The 17985-nt window shown below is 37.0% G+C and overlaps 1 protein-coding gene across 1 annotated transcript; it reads right to left on the reverse strand.

Moving 5' to 3' along the window:
• Nucleotides 1-7619: 7619 nt before the first annotated feature.
• Nucleotides 7620-11192, reverse strand: LOC122079732 (auxin efflux carrier component 1-like). The gene is made up of 6 exons (XM_042646433.1): nt 9503-11192; nt 9162-9408; nt 8943-9028; nt 8396-8553; nt 8064-8140; nt 7620-7982 (listed from the first exon to the last, which is right to left on the reverse strand). Exons 1-6 carry the CDS (start codon nt 10665-10667, stop codon nt 7916-7918), a joined length of 1800 nt encoding a protein of 599 aa, XP_042502367.1. The 5' UTR covers nt 10668-11192; the 3' UTR covers nt 7620-7915.
• Between the last annotated feature and the right edge of the window lie 6793 nt (nt 11193-17985).

The following is a 17985-nucleotide window of genomic DNA, read 5'->3' on the forward strand; positions in this document are numbered from 1 at the left end:
TGGGGGGGAGGGTGTGGTGGGTTGGGGGGAGAACCATCTAGTGTGAAGAATTACTTATCTACCCATTCCCCCAATAGACGAATTTAAAAATACCCTTCCCTTAGTCTTTGGATGATACTAATGACCGTGGGTGTGGGAAAACTTGATCCTACTTCTATAAGTCGATTAGTAGAGGCCAAAAGAGATTTTCTAGTGCATATTACTTCCTTCGAAGTTTATGGGCAAAATGCTTTCCCCATGCAGCCATGCCCATGGTAGGAACCTATAGATTTGTCAGTACTGACAAATAGAAAGAGAGGTTATCATCCGGATTAGCAACGTGTCAAGTATCATAGCCTAAGTTCAATCAAGACTCTAATGTATAGACATCTCTAGCCAATGACCAATATAATTTACTTTCTTTCCAAGCGGATCATCAAGGATTTTAATTTCTTCTCTCTTTCCGGCAAGTAGGAAAGCATTGCCTTGTGAGCTCAAGTTCAGGGCTTGCAAAGTAGTAGTTGTCGTTGTTTTTTTTTTCCCTAAGAATCATAATAATATTAAGATAAGAAATAAAAAAATACAATAGAAAAGTAAAAAAACTAAGAAGGTTAGCGATTAAGGGACCTCCACCTTCGGCATTGCCATCAGTCGGGCTTGCAAAGTTGATTACACATAATTACTAAGAAACGACCTTTGCATGCAAAAACCTAAGGTCTACCTATCCACTAAGTGTGTGTGTGTGTGTTATCTACCACATGTTGTTGGTATTTAAAGTGAGGTTATAGGAAAGGAACTTCCTACCATAGGCTTGTAGGAATTGAGTTCCCAAGTTTCTGATGAAAAAGCTGACATATGAATTCCCTAATAGGAAGTGGGTGTTTAGCATGCTCTCAAATAATTGCCACGCGGTGATCAAATGGGGCTGAAATTTTGTGTATATGTGGATCCATGGTTCTTCACCCTTTCAAGTTTTAGCCCAACTATCCAAGCTTCCAAGTGGCAAGACAAGGTATTGAGAGTATATATCAAGGACTACTAGGGTACTACAATTGAGTGCATGGATGTACACAAGATGACAAGAGGGTATATCTACTAGGAGGGAACAAATATGACCATTAACCTATCCTACCCTCCTTGTTGAAACCTAGTCACAAGTCATGAGGACTAGCCAAGGTTTAAAAATTACCAGACTAGGATCGAGTCAATCCAAGTTTTTTTTCCTATGTCATGTGAAACTCATCAACTTTGGTTTTTCCCTTTTTTTCTTTTTGGCCATATATTACTCATAGACCATAAGTATGGTCTACAAGTAAACAAAACCTCATAACTTTTGTATATTTTCTTCATTGTTAGGTCCCCTTTTTTTTTCTTACCAATGGAGTGGAGTAACCACCGGCCAGCTCAGACCCTCCTTACTTGAAGAAGGATAAGAAGATGATATAAAAAAATGATAAAGAAACCTGTCAATATGGTTTGCGGAACGTCTAGATCACATAGCCCTTGTTTTCAGGGGGATTATGAAAATGCCTCTGCCCCATGAAAATAAGGTCTATGTCTAGGCGTTCCTTATGCCAAACCGATAGGGTTCTTCCTTCCATTAAGAAAAAAAAATGACTCACTCTGATCATATTTGACTCACCCAACTTATCAGGGTTTTGAAAAAGGCAAGTCGAGTTGAAAAACCACGTTTTCCAACTATGGTTTATAGCACTATAAGAGATGATGGGTTTTTTCATTTTTAGTTTCAGTCTAAACGGTCCATTTCGATCGATCTTATCAATTTTAATCTTTTGATTGTTTTTTTATGGTTTCTATAACCAAAACCAGTACAAAGTTCAATCGATTGGTTTCAAAAAGTTCATTTGCTCCGATATCATTTTTTAACTCTCATATATGCATGCATGGAGGTAAAAATTTATATAAGGGTAAAACCTAAATATATGTGTATCAAGAACAAAATATAATGGAGATTTTTTGGAATTCTCCTCCTTTGGGATACTGTAAGCTAAATATTGATGGATGTTCGCTTGGAAATCCAGGATGCTCAGGTACAAGAGGAGTAATGCGAGATGAGGCGGGTACTCCTTTAGGATGTTTCGCACAATATGTAGGCATTGGGACAAACTATATAGCGGAATTCTCAGCTTTCTTCACTGGTTTACAAATTGCTAGTGATAAAGGGGTGGATAAGTTGTGGATCGAAAGTGACTCTCAAACAGTGGTGAGCTGTATTCGAAACCGAGTGATTCCATGGAGTTATGAGCAAAATTGGCAGTTTCTCAAAAAGTATCTAGACAGTATAATATGGAAAATCTCGCATTGTTACAGAGAGATCAATGTTGTGGCAGATACACTAGCAAAACATGCTGCAAAAACTAAAACTTCTACTATTTGGATCACAGCTCCCTAGTTTGTAAACTATGATTTGAACTGGGACTTTCAGCGACGACCGAGATATCGGTTTATGTAATTTAATTTTATTGGATTGCTATTTCTGCTGATGGCCATGCCGAAGGTGGATTAGCGATCTAATAGGTCTTCTATTGTAACCCTTTTTTCCCCAATTTTGATGATATCCATTGCTGACTTTTAGCACCAAAAAAAAAATATGTACCAAGAACTTGAACCAATTGTACCCAAGGTCCCCTATTAATAATTCAAGCTTAACCTAAATGTCCCAAGGTCCCTATTAATAATTCGTGTTTTAGCTCGATTGCTGCTTCACAGCTTGTGATCATTGCAGAACATTCCATACACATCCAACCTGAAGATTTTTTTTTTTGGTTAAAGATTCATTTATATTAAAATAAAAGAAAAATAAGAAAAGAATCTCTCTCTCTCTCTCTTTCTCTCTCTCTGTATGTGAGTAAAAAATGTCTTGTAACACAAATAACCCAGATGAGTGATTGACACACAAGATCTGAAGTTCCAACAGATCTTGAAAAATTGAGATACTCTATTACATCAACTTCAATTAGTCCACTTAGCAATGATATCTATCGTATATTGAAATCCCATGGAGATGCTGTAACATCAAAAGCTAGTCAGTGATGCTTCCACTATCCAAACGTGGGCTCCCTCTTTCTTTCTTTCTTCATAATCCATGCACTCTTAGTCTGTGATTTCCTTAAATCCATTAGAACAATTCCTCTTATCCCCCTAATCCGAGCAATATATGACTACAAACAAATCATAATCTTTTCAATATCAGATTAACGGGAAAGTCATGTCACTAATTACCTGCTTTATTATCTAATAAACCCTGATTTTTTTTTTTTTTCCATCATCTCCCTACTTATATATCTTTCTTTGACTATGAAGCTTCATGAAACAGACATTCTAAGTTCAGTAAGAACATCATAACCAGTATTGACCATTATTAGTTAAACACCTCCATGGAATCTTTCCATGATGTGCTGCAACGAATATTCGATTTTCCAGTTCTTCTTCTTTCTTCGTGGCTTTACATTCAGCTTCATTATAAGATTCAAGTTAGGCTGCAGCTGCAAAGTAGAAACCCTAGCTAGCAGCTAGGGTTATCCGTGGTGAGTACATAGATACAAGATTTGATAGAAGAGTAGAAAACCCTTTTTTTTTTTTTAGTAAAGCAGACGCATGCATGTTATGAGGCCATTGTCAATATCCACAATTATTACTTGACGACAGTGGCTTGGGTTGGTTGGCCACCAGTTTCATGAAGAGTAATAAGTCATGGCCAAACACAAGTATATATAGACAAGAAGGTTGGCCTTGATTTCATAGATAAAGAAAAAGCTAACAAGATAAGTTCTCTGCATTACAAGCCAAAGATGGATATGGGTTGAAGCAATTATTAGCTAGAGAACACAGGAAAGGTTCCACACATGCTTATTGCTGATCAAGCTCAACAAGAATGAAATTAGGATCAAAATAAGAAATTAGATTAGTAATTCTGATTATGAGAAAGGTATAATATCAGATTTTATCAAGATTTTGGTTACTGTCATCTCATGCTTGGATTAGAGCCAGTATATGAACTCTTTTTTGTTGATGGTAAGCACTTAAGATGATTGTTTGGGGTTATTCTCTTGGATGTTTCTGCTGCAACTAATCATGTATGTTTATGTTTGATAATAGAAACTGTTAGATCACCATATATGTTCAAATGACTACAGACACCTCAAGAAGTGGTAGGATGCTTACAATCAGTCACTCAAGAGGCTCTATGATACAATAATCCACATCTAATAATTCAGAACCTAATTCTAATCTTCTTCTTTTTCTCCCTTAGTTGAAAAGAACCTAATTCCAACTTTATTTCTTCTTCTTGATGACAGCTTCCTCATCTAATTTTGGACTAGAAATGCGATTGATGTGATTATTTTCTTTTCCAATATATCATGTTATCTGTAAATACCCAATCCAAAAGCTCGAACTATTGAATGGAAGAGATTTGTAGGTATATGAAGGGACATAAGGTCTTAGAGGTAATCGATGCAGGATTATTATCTCAACACTCCCCCATCACATGTAGGCATGAGGGAACTCCGTACACATGCACAGATGAACAGAGGAAGGTCTAGAGACTCCTGTCCCAGGGGGTACAGATGTGGGACTATACTTTCCCTCACGTGTAGGCAGGAAAAAAAAACCATGTACACATGCAAAGATGAACAGAGGTAGATCTCGAGATACCTGTAACAAAACTTGAGAAAACCCACTCTAATACCATATAAATATCCAACCCAAAATCTCAAACTTTGGGTGGATCTCCCAACGTTATCCATGTGATATACAAACCCTAAGATGACTGAACAAATTATATTGAATCACATGGCATATAGGCATAAACTAGAAATAGTTAGCAATTGGTGGACCATAGTTCTAAGCTACAAAGTGGACATGGTGAGCCCTGTGAAAAGAGGATACATCTTTATCATTGCCATTTTTGGGTCCAAGAATCCTCTTTTTTTCATTTTGTCCAGCAACTGAACAATTGAACTGTAAGCTTTCTAAAGGTCTATCTTGAGTAGTTCCATCTAAGAAGCATGAAACAATATGGACAAAACCAATGTATGGTGTACCAAGCATTATAGGATAACCAATTACACTGATATATTTTTTTACTTCCTAAATCTGCGTTGGTTTGGTCATAGATATTGTACAAAAAATTGGAAAATAACATCTATTTCAAAATTCAGGATGTTTCTCAAAAATAGTGATGATATCTTGATCATTGGTACTCTTGCCCTCCAGTCCTATCATACAACTTCCCTCACTCACTTAATCATGTTCGAATGTGTTTACCGGTCATGTCAACAAAATAAATCCAATTGAAAAGAATATTTAAATTTAAATTCATAACTAATAATTTTTTCTGAAAAAAAAAAAAACTATGGCAAAACAACTGTCTCATAAGTGAGCTCAGATGCCACTGGATTTTGATTATACTAGAATAGAACTCGACTTTTGTATCGATAACACAGATTTACCAACTCAGTTAAATAATTTAGATTTTCAAAATTTTAAAATTAGGGTAGAAATTAATTCCCATAATTCCACAAGGATCCTTATGTTCATTCTACCATAGTTTAAATTTCCCTTTTGTATTTAATTAAAAAACGGTTCCAAGTGCTTTGGGCTACAAGGGACTACATTGTAGACTTGAACAACAATCATGGTCATATTAAACAATTGGATCATTATGTTCAATCTACAATAGTTCAACTTAAATTTCCTCTTTTTTTCTCTTGATTTCTTAGGGTTTTTTTTTTTTACAAAGTTATCAGTATTAACCAAATTGTATAGCCATGTTTTCCACACTTCACAATGTTTGCTTAGATGATAATGTGAACAAAATGCACATAGATTTGGAGACTACTACATTTTCATATCTCGAAAGAAGAAAAAAAAAAACTAACTTAATAATTGGAAACCATATCCCTTGTTGAAGAGTTGATACTACAGTATTTTGAAAAATGATTTGATGATAGTTGGATAAGCCATATATAAAATTTGGTGGCTGATCTTATTCTTATAGTTTATCATATATGAGACTCTTGTCCTTGTTCAACTAGTACCAAATAGAATGGGCATTTTTAAACAATTTTCAAAGCATTTTTTTTTTTTTCCATATTGATCTACTAGTATTAACACATAACTAGACAAGGATATGGAAAACTTACAATGAAATTAAATGCTAAACAAACTGCCCTATGGCGTTATAGCTGGCATGTGAGAAAGGGTTTCTCATAAAGAATGTGTAAAAGCAAACCTGGCCACTTTATTTAATCATGCTAAATCATATTAATGACGAATATTTTCGTCATGGAAATTATGACATTGTTCTAACCTTTAGACATATGAGATTTCAAATCCATACATTTTTTTAGGTTTTTCTAGGTGTCACTATGTCAAGTGGAGTAAGATGCTTCGCTATTTGCCACGTGTCAATACATTGGTTAGTCCATGTGATAGAGGACCACATGTATCTCAATGGTCAAGGATTAATCTAAGGTAAGCAAGAAAAGTTGTTCAAACTCTTATTCAAAGTTTTAATAAAATTTTCAAGTTGCCATCAAATGGAGATGAGGATTAATATAAAATACAAAATGGCATCTTTTGTATTTTTAGTTAATTCTTAACTCATTTAAAACAAGGTTGTATTAGTGAGATGCATACCTGATCTTCGATCACAAGGACTAATCCATGTACTGTCATTTGGCAAATAATGAAACATTACACTTCACTAAGCATAGTGACGGAAATAGAAACCACCCCCCCCCTCCCTTTTTAATCAAAATCCTAAAATTTTAGAGAACTTTCATTTGTTTTTGGGGTGTTAGAAAGTAGTCATGTTTATATATTAATCACTGGTCGACAATAAAACTTCAAGACCATTATTCTATTTCTCTGACTTTAAATTTGATGTAGTGGTGTAGATTAGCCTATGGAATCTATGACATTCTTATATTAATTAAATCAAAATTATCAAGAGAACCTAAGCTTTGCTGTTCTTTATGGATACTTAAAGTAGATTTGTTGCACTAACCAAACACACCCTTTACAGTTTACGGGATGAGAGAGAGAGAGAGAGAGAGAGAGGAGCCATTCCAAAACTGTAAAGAGAGAGCTACTAAAGAATAAAAAAGGGCGAGTTGTCGCCAGATATGCGAAAAGAGTCCACATCAAACCAATCGCCCTTCCTAATGGAGGGGCCCTTTTAGCTCTCATCTGAACACCACCAACACCACAATCACCTCTGCACTTCCGCCATTACCATTCCCACTTCCACTTCTACATTCTAAAAGCTCTGTTCTCTTGTGTGTCTCAAACAAGGGCAAGTCCCTTCCTGAATCTGTTCATCGCTAAGGTTACCATCTCACTTTAATATAAGACGACAAAATATCATTAATTGAAGCTCCCCACATTCCCATCTCCTTTTAAAGTTTGAACTTTAAAGCTTAAAAGGATGATAGAAAATCAACAAAAACACACTCTTTTAAGTAAGTAATAAATAATGAGAGGCAGTAAGTCATCCATCATGATTATCATCCATCAAGTAAATCCCCTACTTTTCTCTCTCTCTCTCTCTCTCACACAGTCTTTGTAAATCTGTACTATCAAATGTTCTTGGATGAGAAGTGAGACTTGTGAACTTGTGATAAAACAATGAGCCCAAAAAGGATTGATTGAGAGAATACAGAATACAAATTCCATGGTTTTACAATTTTACTAGAAAATCCCATCACCCACCCACCCAGTCAAAAGAAGAAGAAGATTCATAGATCCATCCTCTGACCCACTTGTCATCTTCTATTGCTGCTTGCTCACTGAATTCATTACTTCACATCCATGGCTCCCCCATGGAGTTTCTCTGGCTGGTGGGGTCATGATCATTTTTATAAAAGACAGTATTTTTTTTTTCTTTTTTCCTTCTCTGATCAATTACTCCTCACAGTCCCAATAAGATGTAGTACACAAGCGTTATTGGCAATGCTATTAGCATCCCAAAAATGACACTGCAAGCAAAACCCACATCATCTCGTCAGGGGAACCAAGAGAATGGAAGGATGAATCACAGTATGAGATGCAGTACTCACGCAGTGCTGAGAATTTCAGGATGTATGCTGTACTCCTTGGCAAAGACAAAGGGAACAATTCCTTGTGGGAGAGCCGCCTGTTATGAAACACAGAATAAATTAAGGACATAATCTAATCTTGAACAGTTGCACATAGGGTATTTGATGAAATTCCCCAAAGAAAAAAAAGAAAGGATTCAAGTGGGTCTCCCATGGTAGACTCATACTAGATTTTGTGGGTTTTTTCCTAATTAAATGAAAAAGATATAAAGGAAAAAAGGGGATATTTTAGAAAGATTCGATGTGTCAGAAAGGTTGGGGATGGGGAGGTGGAAGAAGGAAAAGGAAGTGACCTGTACAATGGCTACGCGTAAGAGGACGCCCCGCAGCCCAACAGCAATGGAAGCGGCAGCCATAACAGCTGGCCCTGTAAGGAATCTCACAGCCATGGCAAAAGCTGCAATGGAATTCCCACATGCAATGATCCTCGGTTGCAAAGCCATGAACAGCCCTGTCCAAAAGTAGTCAATATGTGTCAATTAAAGGTGTCAAAGTGCAAGGCCACCAACCACACCACACCACACCACAGTCGCTCACACACACCCTACAGGCCACAGCCCACTGTGCAAGAGAACAGCAACAGTGTGCAACACCCTCTTTTCATCATCAACGCCGGACACTCATCATCATTTCACCCTTGTGGGCTTCTCTTTGTTCTCTTCTTCTTTATTATTATAGGAAAGAGAAAAAGCTTAAAGAATAAGTTGAACAATATAATAATTCTTTTCTTAATTGAAGAGACAGGCACAGTAGACAGACACAGTGTGAAGACAGAAGTTGTAGGGAGATGAGAGATTCTTTAAGAGCTAGGCGTGGTTTGAGAGGAAGAAAGGAACTGACCCAAGCTGAACATGGCCATGCCAAGACCTGCATCCGACAGTATAGCAATGGACTTTGCTATTATGTCAGGCATACGGACGTTCCACCTGCAACCGGTAGCAGAAAATCCCCATTAGCTTAAAAAGCTCACGCAGTTTGAGTCATAAATCATGGAAGATGGAATGGAAATTAATTAAAAAAAAAAATCAAATCTTGATTATGTTCTTCCAGAAACCAGACTTGAATGAAACCAGAGCCCAGGTGATGCCGATTAAGCTGGAATAAGTGTTTGGATTCCGAATGAGCTTCCTCCACACCATGATCAGAATAAGTCTCGTCATCACACTAGCAGGAGGCATAACTTTGGCCTTGTTGTCCCCAACTTTGCGCCCTTCGCCGTTCATCTCACTATCACCTGCTCCTCTGTTCCCGAAGCTGAATTCATCTCTTTCCAAGTACCCTTCTTGGTTCTCCCTCTGATTCTCCACTATTCAATCCAGACAAGCAAAAAACATAAACTTAGAACTAAAATTAAGGAAAATCAGAGTAAGCCCATTGAAAAATTGAATCCAAATATATACCTTTTCCAGGAGAAACAGCCATTCTAACATCCTTCAGCGTCTGATCTGCAACTCCATATTCTTGACCTCCAAACACATCTGAAACAGGAGAAGCACTGGAGCTCCAAACGAACATATGAAGATCTCTACTCCCTTCTTCGGATTTCTGCTGCGCTTGCCCATTAGGCCTCTTAGCTGTTAAAGGTTTCGATCCAGGGGGAGAGAACATTCCCGGGTTCGGTGCAGGGTAATGCGTCCCACCCGTTCCATGGTAATGGAACCTCGACTTACCACTATTCTCTTCCTCGTAATTCGAAGGTCTAGGCGTTGGCCCTCTTGAAGCTTGAAGCCCATAAGCCTCTCCAGCTCCAAAATTGGAATTCCGGCCACCGCCGGCGACCATAGAATAGAAATCAGTGTGGTTGAAACTCGACCCTCTTGGCGTTGGATTCCTAGACGATTGCAGAGAGTAAATCTCCGCATTCGTCAAATTAGACGGCCGAGGAGTCGTCGATAGCCCCTGAGACCTCCTTGAGAAGATCTCAGACCTCGACGCATTCGATTTCCTCACAGTGACATGTAACTTTCCGTCTTCCTTAATCTCCGCTTGAGTCTCCAAAGGCTCTCGTCCATCTAACGACATCACATCAGAATCAACAGCAATGGACACGATTGAACCAGCAGTATCAGGAAATTGCTCTGAAATAAGCATCCTAGCTCCTCTGTATTCGAACAAGAAAAGCATAAGAGTGTACCAAATGATACACTGGAGAACCACGATTTGAACCATTAAGCTCCCTGAAAACTCCCCATACATACCCTTTAGCAGAGGAATACCCATAACGAGAGTGTTAGGAAGAGTTGAGAGGGAGAAGAGTGTGATCGTCCATTCAAGACAACCTCTCTTGCTGACATTCATCCACACAAAGAGGACAGCTAGCATTATAAGCTTCTGGAGAGTATCTGCAGCGATGAAGCGTAGGTTCATTGTGTAAGGATTGTTGGAAGAGATGAAATGGAAGGAGAGAAGTGGAACTGCGAAAAGAGCCACGAAACGGTTTATGCCGGAGCACTGATCAGGAGTGAAGATCTTCCACCATTTTACAGAACCATAAGCTAAGATCATGGCTACATAGAGTGGAACCACTGCGGTCATAACATGGTAGAAATCCAACAACGTAATCATCTTCACTGAACTTTCAAACTAATCCTCTAACGGATTTAACGAAGTATGGAAGTAGAAAGAGAGGTGAAGGATATATGGAAGAAGAAGCAGGAGGAGGAGAAAGAGAATAAGGAAAGAGTAAAGGAGAGAAGAGGAAGAAGCTAAGTGGAGGTGATGAGAAGGAAGGAGGAGGAAGAGGATATTAGTGCATCGAGTTCGAGGAGCATGTGTTAATGGGTATTTTTGTTTTTGGTTTTGTGTAAGTGGGCTAGTGGGATTGTGAGTGTCAACAGACTATACTCATTCACTCACTTACTATACAAAGCTTTGAGAGTTGCGCATAAACCCCTCCCAGTCTCCAAAGCAGAGATGTCTCTCTCTCTCTGTCTCTCTCTCTCTCTCTCTCTCTTCCTTCCCTTCCTCTCTTCCTTTTTATTCACTTTTTTAATCCTCTTTCTCTCTCTCTCTCTCTCTCTCTCTGGTTTAGGCTCACAGAGTTGCTGCAATGGAGAGGGTGATCTCTCTTTAGTTTCTGCTTTAGTTTGGGCAGAGTACGTAGTGTATCCTTTGAAGCGCAGGTTGGGGAGCTTTTAAGCTTTTTGAAAACTACTTTTTTTTATTTGTTGCTTTTCAGTTTTCCCTTGTGACTTACGAATAGATGGGTTCCATCTTTGATCCGGGCGGCCCACCCACGTGTTTCCCGGGTTCAGTTTGGTATAAGAGAACTGGGCCAGACCAGCGCGTACCCCATTTTGATCCATCATTATAGTACATGGTTGCATGCTATTTGCCGGAACACCCATTCATAGTTATTATGATTTATATTACTTATATTCAGTCTAAGGGTATCAATCAGTTTGGTTCTACGGTGTTTCCTTGGTTCCTGCAGCCAAATATAGGAAGGGCTGGTGTTGTTCATCCCTTTTTACACAACTCAGCAAAGCAATCCAAGTAGAAAATTTTCCACACACTTCAAGTCTTTAACAAATACATATGATTGTTTGGTTTAGTATACTTTAAGATCGGTTTTGTTCAGTTCATATAAGAATTAAAAAAAAAAAAAAAGACGTACCTCATCCACGATACTCTCACTAAGTCAGATCACTATATACATAGCTTTACTCACACTTTGCAAAGAGGTTGTTTACTTACTTCTACTTACGATCACTAAGTCGCAATGAAACAACCTCACTCTTGAGCCAAGGACCCCCCTCTGGTTAATTCAGTTCATGTGAGTTACATTTTATTTGATTCAGTTCATATGGGTTATATTTTATTCATATTGATTGAGACAAACAATTTTCAGTCTAAAATCGAATCTAATAGAAAATGAACCACATTTTTTGGTTCAATCTTAAACCGACGGTTTGATTTCGATTTTCGATTACGGTTCTAACCTTACAGGCTTACACCCTTTATTATTCAGCCTTGGAATGGGTCCTAACCTGAACCAGGTTCCAAAACCAACAAACAAACAAACCATGTTGTTTTCCCCCTCAAATGGGCTGTGAAAGGCCCCATAAGGACCCTACTTATGGATGTTCCCTCTCGTGTTCTTATGGAGATGATTAAAGATGGACATGGAGAAATTACTGCTTCAAAGAAATGATCTTTTTTCTGTGAGACAAAATTTTTAATTTTTTTTTTTGAATGTCTGAGATCCACACTTTCGCCAATGAAACATCATTTCATTTAAACACATATTCTCTTTGCACAGAATAATCAGCTATTCTTCACGCGTGTTTCTCTAATCAGATTCAACTTTTTTTCTTCATTGTGTGGGTACCATTAATCTGATACGAATCAATTCGAAAGTGAGATGATGAGACTCAGATAATCTTCGATCCATCACTATTGGAAGGGTGATGAAGAGATGAAAGACCTTTCTTTTCGTGTTATAGTTGTACACCAAGTGTTTGTTATTTTGTCGCTTTGAAATGGTTTCTAACTGGGGAGAAAGAAAAATGATAAATTACTGCACCTCACAGAGGCAGAGGCAGAGGCAGAGGCAGAGGCAGAAGCAGAGGACATTGGAATTGAAACAGTGGAAGTTGGGGCCGAATGGGGTTTTGAGTTTTGATGTGGCACGGTGCACTCACCTCACCATGTTTGTAGCTGCACGCACAGCAACACCTGGTCCCCATTACTGTTAAGTATATGAAGAAGGAAGGCACGGGGGTTTTGATTAGTTTAATTTTCACTCCCAATTGCAGACTTGCACTGGTTTTGATTACTTGAATTTCACAAACAGTGTTTGTTTTGTTACATATTAAATCTGGGTTTCTTCAAAATTGAAGGATTTGTTAATCCAAAAAAGGTATAAAAGTACAATTTTGGTGCGGCAACCAAAGGGAATAGACTTGGACCGTTCTGGCACGGACCAAATCTCCTGGTTAATGGGTGGACTGCAACTATTTTTGTTTAAGTTTGTCCTTTCTAGATGATGCCCCTTTTAAGTTTTAATTCTCTTGATAATGTTAAAAGTCTCTCACGTTCGTGCATGGACCACGGCACCGTAAGGGTTGGTTCTCATTGGCCCGATGAGCATCGATCTCTATGCGCATGGAGGTAGCAGAAGGGTTAGGTACGTTTCGTGGGGCAAATATAGTATTGGGGGATGCCCCATTGTTGGAAATTTGGAATTGGAGTGTGAGTGAGAGGTTTGATAAGAACAGAGATGTTTAACGTCTAGTAGTAACCACTAATCTAGGTATGGGTGTTCATTGGTTTGGTTTGATTTGATTTTGATTATGGAATTCGGTCTGATTTTGTGCTATCAATTCAATCAATTTGAGTTGGCTTTTGACACCCCTAAAGGACTTCGGTTGACCGGGACTGAAAGAGGTGCCTATTTAGTTTCCTTCCAAGCCGAAATGACCCAACTCATGGTTTAAAAATCAAGTTTGGAATTGGCTTCATTGGTTAATTCTACTAGGAATCCACTGATGCTGAATAAAGTAAACCATGATTCTTAGCAGACCAAGTCTGATAAGAGTTAGGACGAGTTTGGCTGATTCTGAAATCGTTCCAAATTAGTAGCCCTAGTGATCATCAGGATTACATAATTATCCTTACAATATATAGAAGTATCCATGTGAGATATAACATAAGCAACGAAATGTTGCAAAGAATATTAAAGATTTCAAGAGGCCATCATTTTTTTTTTTTTTTTTTTACTTCCTTGTGTTTGCCACAAACAAAGATCAGCATCCACACTCTAAACTTCTATTTTCTGAATCCTTCTACCACTGCTTGGTGCATAATCTGCAAGAGACCTCTAATCTCACGATCCCATTCCCATTCAACATTATCCACATTCCAAGGCCAAGGGTTACCCTTACAAAAGAGGTCTATGAAGAGATTCAGGTCAAGGTTTGAAAATTTTCAAACTCTGAGAGTGTATACAGTAGTGGTCGAAATTCTTTAAGTGTGCATAAACATACATAAGGATGAATACCAATAAACGAAAAAGTATTATATTGAATTAAGCTTTGACAAACATAGTAGTGGGCTGGTGGGTGAGTCAAACATTTCTTTTGCACCCCAAGCCAGATACTCTTAGTAAAAAAACAACCGAAAAATAGGTGAAAAATGCTTTCGGAAGCATTCCAACATAGGTAACAATTTGAAATCATTATATTCCTCTTGAGGAGAAAATCTTGAGAAGGAAAAGTTTTAGCGGCCCAAGCCAGATTCTCGTAGTAAAAGAACAACAAAAAAACATAGGTGATCAATGCTTTTGGAAGCATTCCAACAAAGGTAGCAGTTTGAAATCATGATATCCCTCTTGAGGAGAAAATCTTGAGGAAGAAAAATACAAGACAAGGACCTCCAAATAAAACTATGCCTAGAAATATGATGCTTGAACCACAACTTTCCACTAGGGAAACCCTCTACCGTTGGATTTAGATGACTAAGAAACCTAGATTTTACAATGAATACAATCAATGTATGTTATGACAATATGGTAACTTAGATTTGAAAATCTGAAGGGTGAATTAAGTAAACTTTCTGAAATTACCATTAAGTCAGATTCCCAAATTGGCTTCACACTTCTATCATATTTCATATAAATTGACAAAGTTCTTAGTTGACATGAGCCCATAATTAAATTAAAATGCCTCTCAAAGTATTGCATCTATGTATACAACCAAGCATTTAAGTACATAATAATTCCATTTTGACTTAAAAGCCCCATAATTTACCTGCATTCATGTCTCTTAAGGATAAATTTTTTTTTGAATGAATACAAATTTATTTAAATAGAGAAAAATAAAGCACCAAAAGGGAGAAAAGAATGGAAATTCCAACTCCAAAATCCAAGGCTACTCAAAGTGGTTTTAGTGCCTAGCACATTGATGGCAGCATCGGCTAATAGAAGTTTGCTCCTGGAGGTCTGAGGATCGACTCCAGTCACATGTGAGTGTGAGTGGGTGTGTGTTCTCCCCTCCCCCTCCCCTTAGGAGTAGGTTGGTCATTGACCATGCACTGGCCAGTAGGGGGCATTAATTATAGGATAGGTTTAATTAAAAAAAAAAAAAAAAAAACATATATAACTTCTTGCTACCCAGATTCAAAATATAATGTAGTCCAGGATTATTCTCAAAAAATAGCAGAATTTCTGCATTCATGAAAAAACTGGAATACGTTTTTAATCAAGGTTCATCAAGATACTCTTGATAAGATTCTCTAATTTATCTTTTGGTGATGTAATTTATTTCTTTCGAGATTATGTTGTTTAACAACCAAACGTCAAGTGTTCTAGAATATAAAGCTATCGGGTGAGAAGGGGGGGTGGAGGAAGAAGGGAGGGGGAAATGATTTTAAGATGACAACGGATGTTTATAAAACATTTAGTCTACTGGAAGAGGTTGATAACACCCTCCCCAGTTGCGTGAAAGCCGCGTTCAAGATATTCCCCTTCATTATGGATTCAGGAAAACTCAGGCTGTAACAAAATTATACTAACCCACTAATGTAATCGGAAAAAAAAAAAAAAAAAAAAAACTGAATTTCAAACATGGCCTATGAAATCCAACGGAACGAAGTGCATAACCGGGCTTTTAAGCCTTGCAATAGATTCATCCAAATGTGAAGCTTTGATTTCTTTCATATATTGTATGTATATCAGATGGCTGAGAGGCATCTGTTTGTTGATTTCCAGTGCATGAAACCTTCAAAGGTAAAACTTTTTGTTTTGGGGGAGGGGGTGGGGAGGTAGACTGGCCCATGTTTAGTTGGATTTTCAAAGTAGGCCCATCTTGGCCCAAGATCAAGAATTGCCCATTGATAGGCCTCACATAGGATATGAGAAACACTTTACCTATGATATGTATAATAATTGTAGACATTAATATTTTCTTTCAAAATTGTACATTTTGGTGTCCTTACGATATAGTAACTATGAAATTAATGTTTTAGGGAGAAAAGAATTCTTGCACCAATGGTATTGCTCTGTGACTGTCTCAATGAGTTATGGTGATGCAGGAGATTTGTTACACCAAATGCCGGAGACATCTTGTAAGTTCTATAGCAGATCTTTGCGAAAGAATTTTAGAACGTAAAGATAGGTAGATAATGCTGAGATTGTGAAGTGGATAATGTGGAGAATTAAGGCTGGTGACTATGAGACTTCTCTCGAATTTTATTTTATCTACTTTTGTTCTTTTTTTTTTTTTTTTTATATTGACTTTGATAAACGTACATTATCTAGATAGATCACATATCAAATTTGGTCGATCTTCTATAGAACTGTCTAATCAAATTATCCTAAGATTGACCTATTACTGAATAATAATAATAATAATAATAATAATAATAATGCCCCAAATGGTTTTTAATAGCCAAGTAAAAACTATGAATGTGATTTGAACCCTAAAACTTCCAAGTACATAAACAACTCAAATGACCTGGCTAAGCATAATTTATGTAACAATAGTTTTTTAAGAGATGGCCTACCCACAGACCAGGCTATGCTGGCCTAGTGCCTTCTGTAAGGCTCACTACCTCATACACCTTAGGTTGCCATCCCAAATAGTGAAAACTTCCAAGTTAAATTATGTAAGCTTTGTAGAATTTATTAGGGTCCTATACCCATTTACAGGTCTGGTAACTTTAAATCGGAGAGAAATTGTAACTTAACTTTTAATTATGAGGCTCGATTAAAGGAAATTTGCTTTTACCCCTCCTTTCTACGCATGCCAAAAGATGGAGGATTTATATAATAATCCGTCTGACACTAAAGGTATAGATGGATTCTTTTCTTTATCCCTTTCTATTGTTTCCATTTAAAAGGGATGGAAGGAAAAATATTTCTGTAAAATATGAGGAAAAGAAATTATGTATGTAATACAAGAAAATTTTACAATGAAACAAGAAGGGCAAAGAAAAAGTCTTCTTAGTACCTCAAAAAATGTTAAAAAATCTTTGGTAATTAACAGATGGGAGAGGTTTTTCATTATGCTAATGTGATGAAGAAATTTTACATCACACCAATGGTAGTGTAAAGAATTAAATCATTCTTGTGGACCTAAATGAGAGAGAGTAAATGTGGGCTCCAAACAGCAAATATTTTACCTAGCTATATCCCAATCAATCTCAAATATTTAGAGAAATTCACATCTTTAATGAGATGTTACAAATAATTTGTGAAAAAATCATTCCGAAAAATCATTTTCTTAATATTTATAAATAATTAAAGAAACTAATAAGTCACCTCGAAATTTTCATATCTTTTATAGAATGACAACAAAAATTATCTTTAAGAGAAAAAAAAAAGGCCAAATGTTTTGGTCCCAATCCCAACTTTTTGCCCACCCTTCCCTCTCTCTTTTTGAACATTCATGTTTTTAATTTGTAAGTCAGATTAAACTCAATTTTAATGTTACAATATATTCCATAATCGAATTATGCTAAGCTTGTTAGTTAATAATAAATTCGAATCACCTTCCGTTTCAAGAATCTAAAGAAATATACAAGGTGTGTAGAAAGTAGGAGGGAGAAAACATTATAATTTTTTTTTTCTGGTGGAAGTAAACTATTATAAATGCTAAACTCAAAATATAGAATATATGGAGCTATAGGAACTCAAATTAAGGTTCTAATTGAAGATTATATACATTATATTGATTTTTATATATTGAAAATTGATAGTGGGGAAGTTGAAGTTCAGATTCTCTTGATTTCTAAACCTAGTTAGTTTGACATTAATATGCTTTAATTATCTTTCTGTTGATGGCAATGCTGAAGGTGAGTATAGAATTAAATTTGTGTCTTGCCAATTTAGGTTTTCTTATTTCATTTATTCTTTCTTTAGTAGATTCTTTGTGGGCTTTAAGGG

The sequence above is a fragment of the Macadamia integrifolia genome, chromosome 5, assembly GCF_013358625.1.
Source record: "Macadamia integrifolia cultivar HAES 741 chromosome 5, SCU_Mint_v3, whole genome shotgun sequence".
In the NCBI taxonomy this organism is placed as follows: Eukaryota; Viridiplantae; Streptophyta; class Magnoliopsida; order Proteales; family Proteaceae; genus Macadamia; species Macadamia integrifolia.

Excerpts from the sequence above, each read along its gene's own strand:
- LOC122079732 (XM_042646433.1), bottom strand. The coding sequence starts at position 10,667 with ATGATTACGTTGTTGGATTTCTACCATGTTATGACCGCAGTGGTTCCA. Across the intron at positions 8,554-8,942 it reads CATGGCCATGTTCAGCTTGG|GGCTGTTCATGGCTTTGCAA; the intron begins GTCAGTTCCTTT and ends ACTTTTGGACAG. Across the intron at positions 7,983-8,063 it reads CCTGAAATTCTCAGCACTGC|TGTCATTTTTGGGATGCTAA; the intron begins GTGAGTACTGCA and ends TTTTGCTTGCAG.